The 15,551-nt window shown below is 34.6% G+C and overlaps 1 protein-coding gene across 1 annotated transcript in view; it reads right to left on the bottom strand.

Annotated features, from left to right (window-relative positions):
* CACNA2D1 (calcium voltage-gated channel auxiliary subunit alpha2delta 1) overlaps nt 1-15,551 on the bottom strand; it is a gene marked incomplete at its 5' end in the record, with an annotated part of 194,225 nt that overhangs the window by 25,718 nt on the left and 152,956 nt on the right. Inside the window, 9 exons of the mRNA XM_031064270.1 lie at nt 485-547; nt 760-844; nt 2,795-2,892; nt 4,598-4,658; nt 5,364-5,378; nt 6,582-6,658; nt 8,327-8,388; nt 12,140-12,211; nt 13,293-13,364. Of these exons, the coding sequence (XP_030920130.1) occupies nt 485-547; nt 760-844; nt 2,795-2,892; nt 4,598-4,658; nt 5,364-5,378; nt 6,582-6,658; nt 8,327-8,388; nt 12,140-12,211; nt 13,293-13,364 (605 nt within the window). The remainder of the gene's footprint in view (nt 1-484; nt 548-759; nt 845-2,794; nt 2,893-4,597; nt 4,659-5,363; nt 5,379-6,581; nt 6,659-8,326; nt 8,389-12,139; nt 12,212-13,292; nt 13,365-15,551) is intronic.

Genomic DNA, 15,551 nt, shown 5'->3' with positions numbered 1-15,551 from the left:
TGGGGGTGTGTCTAGTTTATTGCATATCTAATTTCACATTCCCTTTTTGTCCTCTGTTAATGACACATTTTTTCTCACTTGAAGTCCCTGGACCTTTAGGTCTGATCTTAGTCTAAAAAAAAAATAAAAATCACCCACTACTTTCCAGTATTTGCAGCCTGCCAAATAACTGAGTGCTTGGGGGTAATTAGGAATTAGCATGGCCCCACTGCTACTACAAAGGCATTGCTGTTACTGCTACTCTACACTGACTAGAAACTTGGATTACAAGGGCCTGTCATGAAAATAATGGGACAGATTAGATTCAAGCAGTGACACAGGTAAAATAAAAGAAAAACAAGGCATTCCATTAATTTCACAGCTATTAATTTCACAAATTAGACCCTAGGAGACTGTAGCTTTTCATTCAATAAAGCCACTCTTTAACAGTCCAGCCTTTCAGGCTTCAAAATATCATATTATACTATTTTGTAATAATTCTTACCTTTTGGGGAACACTCTAGTAATTCCACCATCTGTAACAACAAATTGTGCAACAACTCCATTGCTGTAAATAAAAATAAGATTTAAAATGAAAAACTGACTGGAATTCTCACAAATTTCTATGTCAAGGGTTGCCATTAAAGAGCATAACTGTGAATAAATACCTGTTCTCCGTAACACTACCTGCATATCTGTATATTCACACAGATGTATAAGATTTTGTTTCCAAACTCTGAAATGCATAAAAAACCCATAGTCAATAAAAAGAATACTTACAGTGGCAGTTTACTCCAATAATTTTGGGCAAGTTCATTCGTAAATCCTGCATCCAGCAAAACTCTAATGACCATGTCAGTATTACCTATCAAAAGAGTCAAAATAAGAGTTAAAATGTAAGTCATCTGAAACCGTATGAGATGGAGTTTCAATAAAAGCCTAAATCGAAATTCTGAGTTATCAAGATTCTTCAGCCACAAAAATAGTGCCTGTTAATAGTTGACATTCTGCCTAACTTCAAATGATGTCAGGTAATTCAAGTTAGATAGATGCTCTCACACTGTTGAGTTCAGTTAAAAATTTTCTTTGTATCTTAAAAATGTGTCTTTGTGTCTCAGGAATAGGGAAGGTGATAAGGGCCACAGCTTTGAAAGGCCCCTAAAACTGCAAGTTAACCTATTTTTAAAGCATGTGTTCATTAAAACACTTTTTATCTCAGTTGATGCAAGGAAACAACAATTCCTAATAACATTAAACTGCATTTTAAATATATTTAGATCAATTAGGTCCCAGGCTCTCAAATAAAACACATTTGTCATCTGAAAATGGATACAGAGAAATAAACTCATTTTGAATCAGTAGCTTACACAGAGACGCCATGCTTAAATTTCTTGTAAAGGATGGTTTGAAGTCAGTGCTTCTCAACCATCTTTTCCAGTAACACCTTAGCAGAGGTACTGAAGATTATTTCAGTGTGGGAATTTTATTGTTCCTTCTTCTGAAAAGTATTTTTAGCTGAGATTATTTCTATGGCCGCTCAGTCCTTTAACTTTGTTAACACTGTTTATTTATTAAGGAGACTATTTTTAAAGTAACCTAATTATGAGGAAAAAAAAGAAAGAAAAAAAAATTGCTGCATATTCCAAACTGAATTACAGCAATAAGTGGATAAAATTTTGGAATAATTACTTACTAAGCACGACTGTATACTATAAAGTCACTAAATGTGTCCTCAATATTTGCTTAAATATTACACAAGGATTTTCATTTCTTATTAAATTTTATTAAATTGTCATTAATTGTTTTAATTACTGGAGGTGAATGTTTTCATTTCCAAGACTGAGTCAAAGTATTCAAATAAAATTTCAGTCAGTCAGCCATGTGTCAATGAATAAGATAGTTCTATTAAAACAACACCAAACACCCATACAAGCACACAAAAATATCCTTTTGTAAGAAGATATCATATCTAAGTGGACATTCCTTCAGTTACATGGTCTAGCACAGAGATTCTTTCTGAATTGATCAGTTATCCCTAACAACAACATGTCAAAAAGACTTCAGGAAAACAAGAAAAAAAAAGTTATTCCAAGTATTTATAAATTATTAATAATGATAAACAGATGTGTATGTACCAAACTAAATCCAAACACTGATATTTTCTGGAGAACAAGGCATTAGCACCTTACTGATGGTAATAACTCTTCATTTATTCTAAACAGAGGTTAAGGCCCAAGCTCAAAATATGAATTAATCCCTTCCCAAAGGCCAGTGCTCACCACTGCAGCAGTTACATGGATTTGTGGTCTTAAGCTATTCAAGCCCAAGTGAGATCTCTTTAACCAATTTGTGAACCAGCAAAATAACTTCCTTATCTTTTATTCTGGTTATTGGGTATTTCAGTCTTGGACTTATTTTCTTTACTTTTTTTGGAATAAAATGACAAGAAAGGAGGTTGAAGATTTCATTGCAAGATTTTGAATCTGTTTGAGACTTTGGCTGCTATGCTCAAGCAAGAAAATATAAACTCAAAAACATTTGGAGTGTATTTAAATGAACCAGTATTATTTGATGCTTCAGCAAGATGCCGAGAGGAATTATAGAAAACACAGGATGCATAATGCCCTACAAACTTTCTTAAATAATGCCAGAACTTGAAAAATAATTTTACACTCTCTACCTTGAATAGAAAATCCCAGCACTAAATAATTCCTACTGAAAAAAAACCAAACCCACAAAATCTGAGCATGAACTCTCATCCATGGGTAGGTATTTTCCTAAGGAAATATTTCAGTGGGGTGAGAAGTGTACTTACACGATGAACTGGTTGGAGCATTTCTGTCAATAAATTCATTGAAATTTAATAGAAATTCAGTGTTGTTTTCTGATTTTTTCACATCGTTACAGTATTCTCTGAAAAACAACAAAACATCTCGTATTTCTCGTATTTTTTTTCTTGTGCTACTAAAGCAGAAAATTTAAAAGTCAAGCAGGCTTGCACAACTATTATGAAGTAGGTGGTACTGCTGTGTCAATTGGCTGCCACGATTACTATTTATTGATTACCATATCAATTATTCAAACATCTGCAGGGAATAAAGTGTTCAAACACCTGCCTAAGCATTTGTCAAGGTTTGGATTGTAAGAAGACTGTATGCATGAAATCGGGAATAGATTCTCAGAAAAAAAACCTGAGGAGTAGTGTAGGACATATTAAGACATCATTGTCTGTACACTAAAAATATGTCCAGTGAATTTAAATTGCTTCTGGATTAACCTGTGCTGGAAAGAACCTGGACTGCTGGTGAAACACAGGCACCCCATGCTCAACTCAGGCCAGATTTATAGGTTAAGGCCCTATCTTCTGAGAACTTTTAAATATAACTTTATTAGAGTAGAAACCACATGAACATATACACACTCTTTGTTTTGACATATGCAAAGCGGATAAACAGCAAACTCCTGTCCCTTGTATAATGAAATAAAGCAATATATCATTGGGCAATTCACTGAATGCAAGCAAGCAAAATAGAAGTCACTGGGCATTTTGGAGGCAAATATTATACGATGAATGGCATTAAATAACTTTAATTAAAATGTAAAGAGTGTTTAGCAGTAAAGCAGGGGGCTCTCTTTTTAAAGTGGGCTTTTATATGAATTTAATTTTACACACAAAAGAAGTGTGTTCAAGTATTTCATATGACTAAGATATCTTATTAGCCTTTATTTACCTCACCATAAGCCAGAGATACCACAGGTAGAATTTACCTTACTATACCAATATTCACATTTAAGCAGAGCTACATATCAAATAGACTTTGTTCTGTAGGACAATAGGGACTTGCTGGAAGCTGTAATTGGCACAATTAATTCTCAATAAATTCAGTCTTTCAGAAAAATTAAATTAAAGGGTTAAATTAGGATCCATTTTAAGACAGACGGCTTCACATAAATCAATCTATTAATTGAAATCGATCTATTAATTGAAATTTAAAAGTATACAGAAATTTATTAGATAAAAAAGAACAACAATTCTCAATTATCTTAACTGTACAGCATTTCCTTTCTTTATCATAACTACCTTTTAGAGGAACTCAATTTTTAGGAAGTCTTTATCATATCAGGTTTTCCTTGCAAACGTAATTTTAAGAGGGAAATAAGAACTGCAGAATTTCACACTAAAAAACCAAAACCTCAGGAAACTAATGAATTTAATAAATTTTCAATGACTTAATAGTTTTTATGTTCAATTAATTGAAAATTAACTAATATTTAAATAATAGAGAGCTTTGAAACCCTTTGTCTTGAAGTTGGGAAACAAGCTGTGGTCAGCATTATGAAACCTATTTTAAAAATAGTTGTAAAGTCTTAGAAGTCAGAACCACAAGAAATGCCCAGATGTGAATAAGTTTTCCATTAAAATATCAGTATCAGTTTTTGCAGTTCTCTGACTAATATGAGCAGAGATCAGAGCCTGAAGATGCTATTTACATTCCAGCATGAAAAAAAGATTGATAATTTTTTACCAAATGAAGCTTTATTGGTCAAATCAGTATTCTCCATGTGCCAATAATCAGATCAGATGCAGAAATAACACATTACTGGGAAATCCACCAACCTGGGTGCTAAAAATGTATAGCCAGATTCATCAAAATGATCAAGCTTCAGCGTTTCTGTAACTAAAAAGATGAAAAGTAAACACCAAGTAAGTAAACTGGAATCTTTGCCACTGTTTCTTTTATCAAACTATTTGGCTAACTTTTGCATGCATCCATGAATTTAGAAAGAAATGTTTTAGACACTTTCTCCCTAATGAATTCTAGGCTTCTCAGTTTTTCACAATATAGAAGAAATTACTTAATTTTTATATACAATGTACAACTGGAAACAGTAAGGTAATATCTAACAATTTATTTAAGACATTTAATTAGCATAGCAACATGAGATATTTTAAAATATGAAACAAATATCAAAAAATGAAACATTTTCACTAGAAGTAACCCTGATACAAATAAATGATGCTGAGTTTTTAGAACATGAAGAAAAATACTGCTAATATTTCCTGCAATAAAGTGTAAAAATCTCAATCATAGTAGCATCACTGCAAATCCTACTAAAAAAATGGCTTTAATAGATGATATCACTGAACACTGATGGGACCAGACATAGAAGGATTAGAGATTAGCAACATATTAAAATATGCATGAAAACAGAAAAATACTTCACTTTTGTTTTTCCCTTTCTATTGCTATGGTACCCAATGATCATGAAGAGAATCCTGAGATGAGGAATACAGAGGAGAATATCCAGTAGGAATAGAAATATAAGTGAAAAATATCAACTGCAGTAAACAGAAGGAAATTGAGCAACAAGAATATACTTGCCCTTTTTGGATGTCACTATCCATCAGAAAGAGAAAGCAGGGAAACAGAAAAAAACAGGGTAAAGCACAAGGGGTCACAAACCAATATTTTATTCAAACAGCCCCTTGAATAAAAATATTGCACATAGATTCAAAGGTTCAATTTACATACAGCTGTAGTCTGGAAAAAAAAAGACAAACATCTCTGAAGACTGAAGAATAGGTTCTTAGTTATTTCTCAGTACCTTCTATACACTGTGGCTATTTCAAGGGTCTGTTTTGCAGGTTTTATTGACACAACTGCAAAAGCAGATGATCTAATTCATCAAGAGAATCACACTCTCTGCTTAAAATTTTAAAGTACTCCATATTGGAAAAAGTTACAAAATTAATCACTGATTATTAAACGTTGCTCTATTCTTCTCCATATGTGGGAGCAATGGTGGAAGAGAGTGATGTAGTGCTAACCAAATTTTCTCTAAACTGACAGTATCTATGCCTCTCTGAGTTTTTTTTTTTTTGTGTTTTTCAAACTTTCTATTTAGCTACATACTTTTTCTAACTTTATCATAACATCCAGAAAAAATTAAAAGGCTGTGATTGGTTCTATTTTGTGAACTACCTAGACTACAGTTAAGCTACTCATAACAAAATAAAAAAAACAAAAAAAACCTTTGAATACTAACAAGTATAATTTTCAGCTATCACTTCAGAATCTGTAAATGGTTTGAAATCAGTCTAATATAAAACTACAATGCAAGCATCCACTAAAACTAATTGTAAAATAAATAAAACCTAACTGCAACCCAAACCAAACAGGGCTTTCACATCATTCTAGCAGAGATAATTTGCTAAATATTATACTGTAACTAAAATACAAAAAAAAAGGTATACTCTTACAGTCTATATCACTATATTTTACTAATAAAATAAAAAAAAAAAATATCCAGACCCTTAAAATGACAGCAATAGAGGATACACAAAGCAATGATTCTATAGGCACAGAGCAAGGGGTAGGGGTTGTCAGTGGAACTGACATGTTCTGCACATATTCTATTTTTATAGAATATTTCTTGCACCTCAGATGTTACAACAGGTTAGAATCATTGCTGAAGATTTTGGGTACATCATGGTAACATCACTGAATTCCACAAAATTTATGAATTTCAAACATTGCTTTTTAAGTGAATCTGAGACTTGGCAATACCAGACAAAACCAGGGAATCTTTACAGTACTTACATCTGGCTAGAATTATAGGTTCATCTATTTTGGCTTTAATATAATAAAAGCTGTATGATGGTAACACCAGTGCCAAACTGCAACAGAAATGAGACAAGTAAAGCAATTATGTTATTTGCAGCAGTTTTCTAGTTTCAGCTTCTTTGTGTTTTGAAAGTAATTAACAATTTTGTAATTTGGACTGTCACGAGATGAAGCACACACACTGTGAAATACCAACCTCACACTCAGAAATAGACACAAGTACATTTATGCCAATCCTGATCATCCCTGAGTTTATTTTCATTCTTATTTACATTTTTAAATACAAATGTATCTGCACTGTTTAGCAGATACACAAGGAATTTCCATATAAATACAAATAAAAAAATACATGATTTTTGTGTCTTCCTCTGACACACTTAACATCCCAATATAACATGTCATGGTAATCACTGACTGCAAAATATATTGCCTAGGACTGTGCTGATTTGCACACATCATATAACCAGAGACTCTCACTAATAAAACAACGAACAATATTCTCCAGGAAATGCATCTGGCAATATTTGCATTAACATCCATTGCATTCAGGACCCAAAAAAATATTTTCTTCAGTCATGCAGTCACCACCAATAATTATTGAACATAATTGTACAACAATATTTTAAGATTTGCAGAGCACTTGCAAAGTTTTCTTTTATATTAAACTTATTTTTGTTGAAAATGTAGGAATTATTTTTGCAGCTATATTTTTCACACATGTAGAAGAGTTCAGTTCTAAAAAGGCATGTAAAGGACAGGAGATATGAGTAATCATTAAATAAGTATCATCAACTCACAAGTAACATCCTTAATTTTTACACTTGGATTACATCCATGCAGAACTGCAACAGTTACTAATGAAGAGCTGAAGAAATTAACATTAAAAATCTTGCACAGTTGACCCATAAATTAGCTGACCTTTAGTGACACATTTGCAATTTATACAGAATATAAGTGAGATTACTGAATATTTAGTGATAGCCTTCTACCAATTCTCCTCTAGGGAAATCAGTGGCAGTGTACCTGCCATTAACAGTTAATGCTAGCAGAAATTGCTAATTAAAATCTATAATTTTATGTTTAATAAGTTTTCTGCAAGGATACTCTGAGGATTTATTGCTATATCTCATGCCAGGAAGCTCAGGCAGAATTAAGAAGTCATGTAAATTTAATGTATTTCTCTAGTGATTGCTAGATGGCAGTCTGATAAAAACTTCCTTTTCTTACAGAGTATAAAGATAGAGGCAGTTCAACAGAAAAACGGGATAGTGAATAGAAGATCCTAGGTTTATGTTCTGTTGTTAAAATGGATTTGTTTGGTTTTACACCCAAATTAATGTTTGCATTCTCAGTGACTGTACGCCTGTGCAGAAGACAACAGAAACTGGAATCCAGCTTGTCTGAGGATTACTGTAATTCACCATAGCAGAAATAGCATTTTGGTCAAAATTTGACTCAGTGTTTATACCACTTAGTTTTGAACTAGAGTAGTTTTACTTTCCTGAGACTTGGAAAACCTTTTCTTGTTTTGGGTAATGTTAAGGAATGTTTCAACATTCCTTCTAATGTTACAATGTAGTGTGCTTAAATGAATTTGAAATCATATACACACCAGCGTCACCTTAGCCAGCATAAAAGATTTAATGCTAAAAATATTAACCAAAATTAACCAAAAGGACACTTAAATAAACAAAGGAAGTCAGTGGACAGAAATGAGTTACCTGTAATCAGTGCCATTCACAGCAGTCCATGTGTATGTTCTGTTTCCTTTATCAATATACCTCTACAAAGAGATATTGGTGAAAAATGGAATTATTATACTAAGGAGCTTCAATAATTGCGACCTTTCTTTGAGAAATACTGTGTAAAATCAAGTAAAAATATTTTGTATTTCTATTTATTATTTTGCTAAAATAATGGGTTGAGCTGCAACTCTTTTCCTTAAAAATATTCCAAACGTACATTTTGCAAAAGAATCAACCATATATTTTTTACTGAACATGAGCAAACTTAAATTTAAATAAAATCAGACAAACCTGACCTGTAATTTTCACATTAGCCAGACCTATACAAACCATTATCTGTGTGATTCAAATTTGCTAGAAAATGCTTTCTCTTTTATGGATCATTCTGCACTTAAACTATGAAAAGATTAAAAAAAAAACCCTCAGTTATAAAAATACTCTGTAGGTAAGTCTTTAAAAACAAAACCACCCAGAGCCTATCCTTTCAGGTCACAGCACCACTGTTTTAAAGCATTTAAATTTGAATCATAACTACAGGCACAGTCTGGTAATTCTGATTGTATAAACACCCTCTGCTAAACTTAACATGTGTTTCTAATCTAATTAGGAAGGTCTTGAATTTGGGAAAAAAATGTAACATTGAAATAAATGTTTATTTTTTAAAAAACTTAATACATTAGGATAATCTTTACCATTAGTTTTCTTGTGGTATGAAAAATAGCATGATAGGCACAGTCCCACAGTTCCCCATAGATTTAACCATGAATCCACCTGGCTGACATTGTTTTACTCAGTTTTCTGCTTTGAAAGCTATAAGATTATGCCAGCTGCAACATATTATTACTTTAACTATCAAATTTTTGTAAGTATGCCAGCAGTGAAGACTGTACAGCTGTTGCACTGCAACATTGCAAACACTGGTGAAAGGTACCACAGGTACACCTCTAGGTTCTTTCCCTATGGTGAAAGGATAGTGAGAAAATGACCATTTGGAAAAGAGGTGACTTGTATGACATTAATAAATTGAAACCCTCTCATTACCTGGCTGCTGCTTTTCAGTAAAGCATGACAGGAAAATAATTTAATAGTCATTTTTGAAAGAAAATGAAAAAAAGATTAAAGAAAATGAAAAAAAAGATAAAAGAAAATCAGAAAGAAGTTGCATATAACAGTGTCTTGTACTCTGATACATTTTATATTTAAGAGATTGGTTGAAGAGATTCCTATTGAAGACTATTTATACTGAATGTGTACTTCAGGCTAAAATCAGCCACCTGAACCTAGTGCTGGCAGTGCCTCCAAATCTGGCACAGTGTCACGGGTACCCCCACAAGAAAAAAACAGTGCCCAAGGTGGGAGGGGAGGGAAGAAAAGAAGGGGGCTGTAATTAAGTCCTGTTGCCACCAGCATTGTCAGAGTGCTTGAAAGCAAATTGGCTGAAAGCTCCCTTCAAAGCAAACCCAGCAGATAACACATCCTCACACCTCAGCTCCGGTTTACCTTTGCCAGCTTCCTCAGCGGGCACTCTGAGTCCATCCCAGCCCCAGCTGATCACTGCCAAGGAACTCACACATGCTATTGCAGCTTTTGTGACCCTTCACTTTTCACTACTGCCCACCCCTGCTGCCAAATGTGGCAATGCTTTTGTTCCTATGGCATCTTCTCTGTTGCTTGGAAAGCCCCCGAGGCCTTGGGAGACTCCAGAGCACCCCACCCACATTTGCTACAAGCCCAGTCTCTATGCTCTAGTATGAAGTCATCTCCCAAGACACTGCTGGGGCCAGCTGCAACACAAAAGGAGAGCAATGCAAACTTAAACCAAAAAAGCAAAACAAAAAGAACATAAATTTTAAGCCCGAAGACTGCAACTGTCAGTTCAGAGCAGCCGACCACATCAGCCCATTTTATAAGAAAATATATGAAGCTATCAAGTGCTAAGTGATGCATGGCTCATGCGTGGCCCGTGGTTTAAAGCAGCTTTTTTCTGGTTCTAGCAGCCTGGAGCTGGGAGCTGCAATGGCTGGAAGCAGTCATCATAGCCAGCCAGCTCTGGCTGCTCCTTTCTTCTCTCAGAGAGGTCTGGGTAGAGGAAGAAATCTTGGGCCATGGTGAAAGGGAAGGTGAGGATAATTAATTTCATTGGCATTGAGACATCTGGGATCAAAGGCTTGGGATATTTTATTCCAACACAGATTGTGGTCTGGGCCGTGTGTAACTGGCACATTCTCATGCACCCAGGGATGTTACATCCTCCCTCCTGCCCAGATACTGTAACTGACTTCAGCATTTGCAATATTCCCTCCCTCTTTCTTTGGGCAAAGGGTTGCAGGACCAACTGTTTCAGGTCTTTTGTAGAACAGAGCCCAAGAAATGTACAAACAGACTGAAATCTCTTCAAAATGTTTGCCATTAATGCAATTTCTTGGGCAACCATAATTGTGTTATTGTATTTTTGTGACCTTCTAACCCTTCCTCTTCCAAGCACCTACACAGAGTCTTTTTCACCCATAGATCTGGAAAGGCATTCCTTAAACAAAACAACATAAATCTGAAAATGTGCCAGCATGGAGTATCTTCCTTCAGTAGCAGTTTATCCTCATCTCAGACGCCAGCAGGGCTTTGGACTCCCTGACAGTGGCTCAGGAACGACCCAGTTTCCCTTAAGGGAACAGACTGGTGGCATCCTAAACATCCTAAACAGCATGGGCTCCTGCCACAGGTGAGGGGGCAGAGCTGGCATCCACTGGGGCTTAGCCTCTCTGCCCCAGAAAACACGTATTTGTGCACCATTCTCCAACACTGCAACCCTTCAGGAAAAAACACAATTTTTTCACAGGGCAGGATTTACCCAGAGATTGTAAAGCAGTATTGTAAAGCTTGGTTTTAGCATTTTACTGTGAGAAAGCATGAAACAGTAAAAGGAATCAAGGGCACTTTTCCCACTGGGAAAAGAGGAAAGTCAGTATGAATTAACTGTAAGCAATTCTTCTAATTATTGTTAGAGTGAGTTTATATCTATGGGTCGTGCAGTGTCTGCTAAGTCATCAAATTAAATATCTTCAAACTGACTTATGGTGAGAGCAAAAGAGTTCCAAAAAGCTGTTGTGGAACTGTAACTGTGGGGCACACTCTGGCCAGAACTGCTCCTCCAGCACACCAGTAATGATTTCTTCTCACTGAGGTCCCCATGAAGTAGAGCACCCATGCAATGACCCATATCAAATCTAAGTATTTCCTATTGCTAGGAAGCATCTGCTTATTAGAGAAAACAGTAGCAATGCTTTTCAGGAATAAGTATTTTGGACAAGAAAATAAAGAACTCAACAAGCTGTTCAGAAAGTACATGATATAACTGTAAGATGAATTTGCTTATCCCGAAGAGTCTTCATTTATGGCATAAAAATATTACTTAATTTTTTTTTCACAACTTTCTTCCCATTCAACCACAATATAAACTACCAAACCCATCCTCACACGTCTCTGCAAGCAAATTAAGCACTTTGTTTTGGAATTCATGCACAGAAGTAGGCTGGGCCCATTTCCTGTTGAACAGAGTGTAAGACCTCATCAACAACTGCCTGATTAATGATGCACCAAAGAAACCAAGAAACAAAACAATTCTTTTTTTTCCTAAGTACTTTTGTTTTTTTTAACTATAAGCCAGTAAAACTAGCAAATCTGGAGGGAAAAAAATTGTACAAAATGAATATCACAGCATTTTACCATTTCACATTATTTTTCTGGTTTGGTTTGTTCCTGTAAATGTAACTCTTTGGGTTCCTATCTTACCTCATCTTGGGACTTGACCAGTGTTTCAAATGTTTTTTCTCCACTTTCTCCATCTATCATTTTTTTCCGAATCTATTGGCAAAGAAGAAAAGGAAAAAGTTAAATAAAGAGAAAAAGTGTAGGTGTTGCATGTAACATGAATAATCATTCAAGCGATCAAAATATTTCTTAAAAACACAAAAAATGTGAATGTAAATAGAAGTCACAACTCTTAAAAAATAAGTTTTGTTTACAATTTTCAGATTTTTCCAATTAGAAGTTGTTTTATCTAACTATTTACTCAATCAATAGAGTTAAGAAGCAACAATTCTGATACACTTTCAATTGCCAGACCATGCCATAAAAGTCCTCAATGTTGGGCACTGACAGAGAGAATGAATTCAGTGTGCATGAAAAGAAGTTTTGCCCAGCATTTCTTGTGCCTGCCAGCACATCTGTGTGATTCAGGTAGTAGCACTGATTCACAAAAACACTTTTGTACCAGTTCAAGAGTAACTTCCCTCTGAAGCAGCCATTTCGAAGAAATTTAAGGCAGAATTAAACAGATACCAAGGCAGGCTGATTACTGTCAGTATAAAAGAACAATTTCAGTCAAAAATACGTTAAAAATGTAAAATGTTTAAAAGCCTTTCATTTGATTTCAGAAAAATAACTAATTATCTTAAAAATTTATAATTTCTGAATATATTACAAAACCAGTAACTGAAAAATATACAGAGGAATTAATTTGCTGTCTACACTTGACTTTGTTTCTCAGTTCTCTTTCTTGCTGCAGAAACAATCTTGCATTAATAGGGAAATAGTTTTAAAATATTTCAGGTAAATATTCTATTAAAAAGTGTTATATTTTGAAAAATTTTTCTAGCTTCCTTCCCAGGAATTGGTACTTTACGAAGAAGAATTTAAGTAGCAATCATTGTGGTTTTCAAAATGAGAGGAATATAATACATTGCCCTTGTCTATAAATAATGCTGGGGTTTAGTTTGTCTAAATATAACTTCATCTCTATATAAAGTCATCAGCTTACCAAATTTAAAATTCAGATTTATATTGAAATAGATACTCATTCAAAATCTAGAACATGCATTGCCTTTAAGTTATGACATGGTGAAATATGAGCAGCAACAGGCACTAAGAAACCAGGTAATCTCACCTCAACTTTAATATCATTTTCCAATTCAGCATCTAGAAAATCCAGTGTAACAGGTTCCTGGGATTTAGGATTCTGAAGCAGAAGATATTAAGTGATCAAACAATAAAGACAGAGTACTTTAATATTACAAACCACTCTAATCCCTTCATTTCAAATTAGCCTACTTTACTGGGTTTACTTACCCATCTATTTTAATCTCTTGTAGCATTACTAGTGGCCCTTTCTCATTTATTTTATCTTTTTGAATAGAGAGGTTAATTGGATAAGTGAAAATCAAATTAATACTAATTGCCAGTGCCTGTCCACAGCCTGTCATGTATGGGGCTCATGCTGAGGTGCTGCTCCCCCTTCTCCTGTATGTCACAGACTGTACTGCTTTGGGAGGAAGCAGAGGAAGCAGAGGATATGAATCTCTCACTTGATGTCCTGCCTCCAAGAAAGGAGAGAGAAATCTGGGAGGGTTTTCCACCCAACCAGTAAGCTGGGCAACTTTACTCTGCAATTTTACCAAGACCAGACAACACAGACTTGCTGATGTGAGGTGGGAATAGACTACAGTTCAAGATTCAAAAAGGCAGCAATTACAGCCAATTATTTGGGGTTTATAAAAAGTAAGCCCCACTTTTATTGTCAGCGTTGCAGGACTTCCCTGAACACCTTGGAATTTCAAGAGCATTTCTTTTGACTTCAGTACTGTTATTTCAGTTTAGAAGATGGAAACCTGTAGCACAGAAATACTGAAACCAAAGTTTCCAGACCTAAGGAACATTGTGATGATGGCAACGCTCAACTGTGGAGCACAGAGAACTTTGGTGACCTACATCTGCAAAAACCCTGGCCCCACAGGACTTCTGGAAGACCACTGTAGCTCTGCTGAATTAAATTTACCACCCTCCAGCCTCTGCTCCTTTTCTCAGCGGCAGTCTGCAATTACTTGGCCAGTGCCATCTTCCATATGAGTTGTTGGAATCCAACTTTTTTTCTGGCAATTTTGCCTAAACCCCATTGACTTTATATTGTGTGTGGTGTAAAAATAATCTATCCTTATCACCCAGTAGTTATTTAATGCACCCCCTAAAAGCAAGTGCATTTCTTTAGAACAAGGAGTATGGGGATATATAACTTAACCATTTAAATCTGACAGTTCAGATTAGAAAATGAAAAAAAAATAAGGGATTTAAGCAATTCTCCTATACTGACATATAGACTAAAGGTAGACTGCAGTCCCTTCCTTCAAAATTACAATTATATTCCTCATATCAGCATTCTCTGGCAAAGCTAAATGACAAACATACATGTGACTGTTCTATCAAGGAATGCAAGCATGTTTCATCACAAAACATGCACGTTCTGGAAGAAAGTAATATCCTGAACAAATGGTTAAAGATGCCTTCATGTAACAGTCTGGAGTACTAAGAGCTTAACAATAGCCCTTACTTTCAAGATTGTAATATAGAATAGATCCAGAAGACAAAATATTATTTCTTCCTTTTCTTGAGGACAAAATGTACATGTCTCTGCCTATACAGAATCATTCTTGTTCTAAACAAGACTTAGAGTCTGCTAAGAGAAAAAACTATACATTTATTCTAAGGAAGAGAATATGTACTGAAAAGATTGCAGACAAAGATCCTGGGTATTTCTTTAAAATATTTACTGAAAACTTCAAGAAAATTTTTGCATATCTATTTATATATGATTGATAAAACTGGCACTTCAATATAATGGCACCGATGTATGCTCTAATTAGTATGCTACTAATTCAAAATTATTCAATTATTGCTATGCAGTTGCTTTTCCCTCCCAATAAATCCACACTCTCAAAATAAGTAACAAAGGGCTAAAATGTAAAAATAAATAAAAATTTATATATCTTACATGCAATGGATAATGAATAGCATGGTCAAACCCAAACAGCATGCATGAAGGCATTGGCATGGCAGAGGAGGCATTTATGAAGTTCACATTCCATTCCAACACACAAAGGAACAGAGAAGAAAATAAATGGTAAAAAAAAAAAAAAAGAAAAAAAAAAGCCATCACATCAAATCAAGGTCAATACTTATTTCAAATGATAACCCGGGCTGGTCATACTCAAGGAGTCCCAAAGACAAAATAGCAAACTTTAATTCTGTGAAAATTCAGGTATGCATTAACTGTTCTTCTTTTTAAGATTTGCATTATATCACTTCACATTTCTTATATGATACTTATTAATCACTTTTAATAGGCAAAAAACCTAATCATGTATAAATGCTT

The sequence above is a fragment of the Geospiza fortis genome, unplaced genomic scaffold, assembly GCF_000277835.1.
Source record: "Geospiza fortis unplaced genomic scaffold, GeoFor_1.0 scaffold888, whole genome shotgun sequence".
Classification (NCBI taxonomy): domain Eukaryota; kingdom Metazoa; phylum Chordata; class Aves; order Passeriformes; family Thraupidae; genus Geospiza; species Geospiza fortis.
Note: the sequence above shows the minus strand (reverse complement) of the source record. Positions and strands in the feature narration are given on the sequence as shown.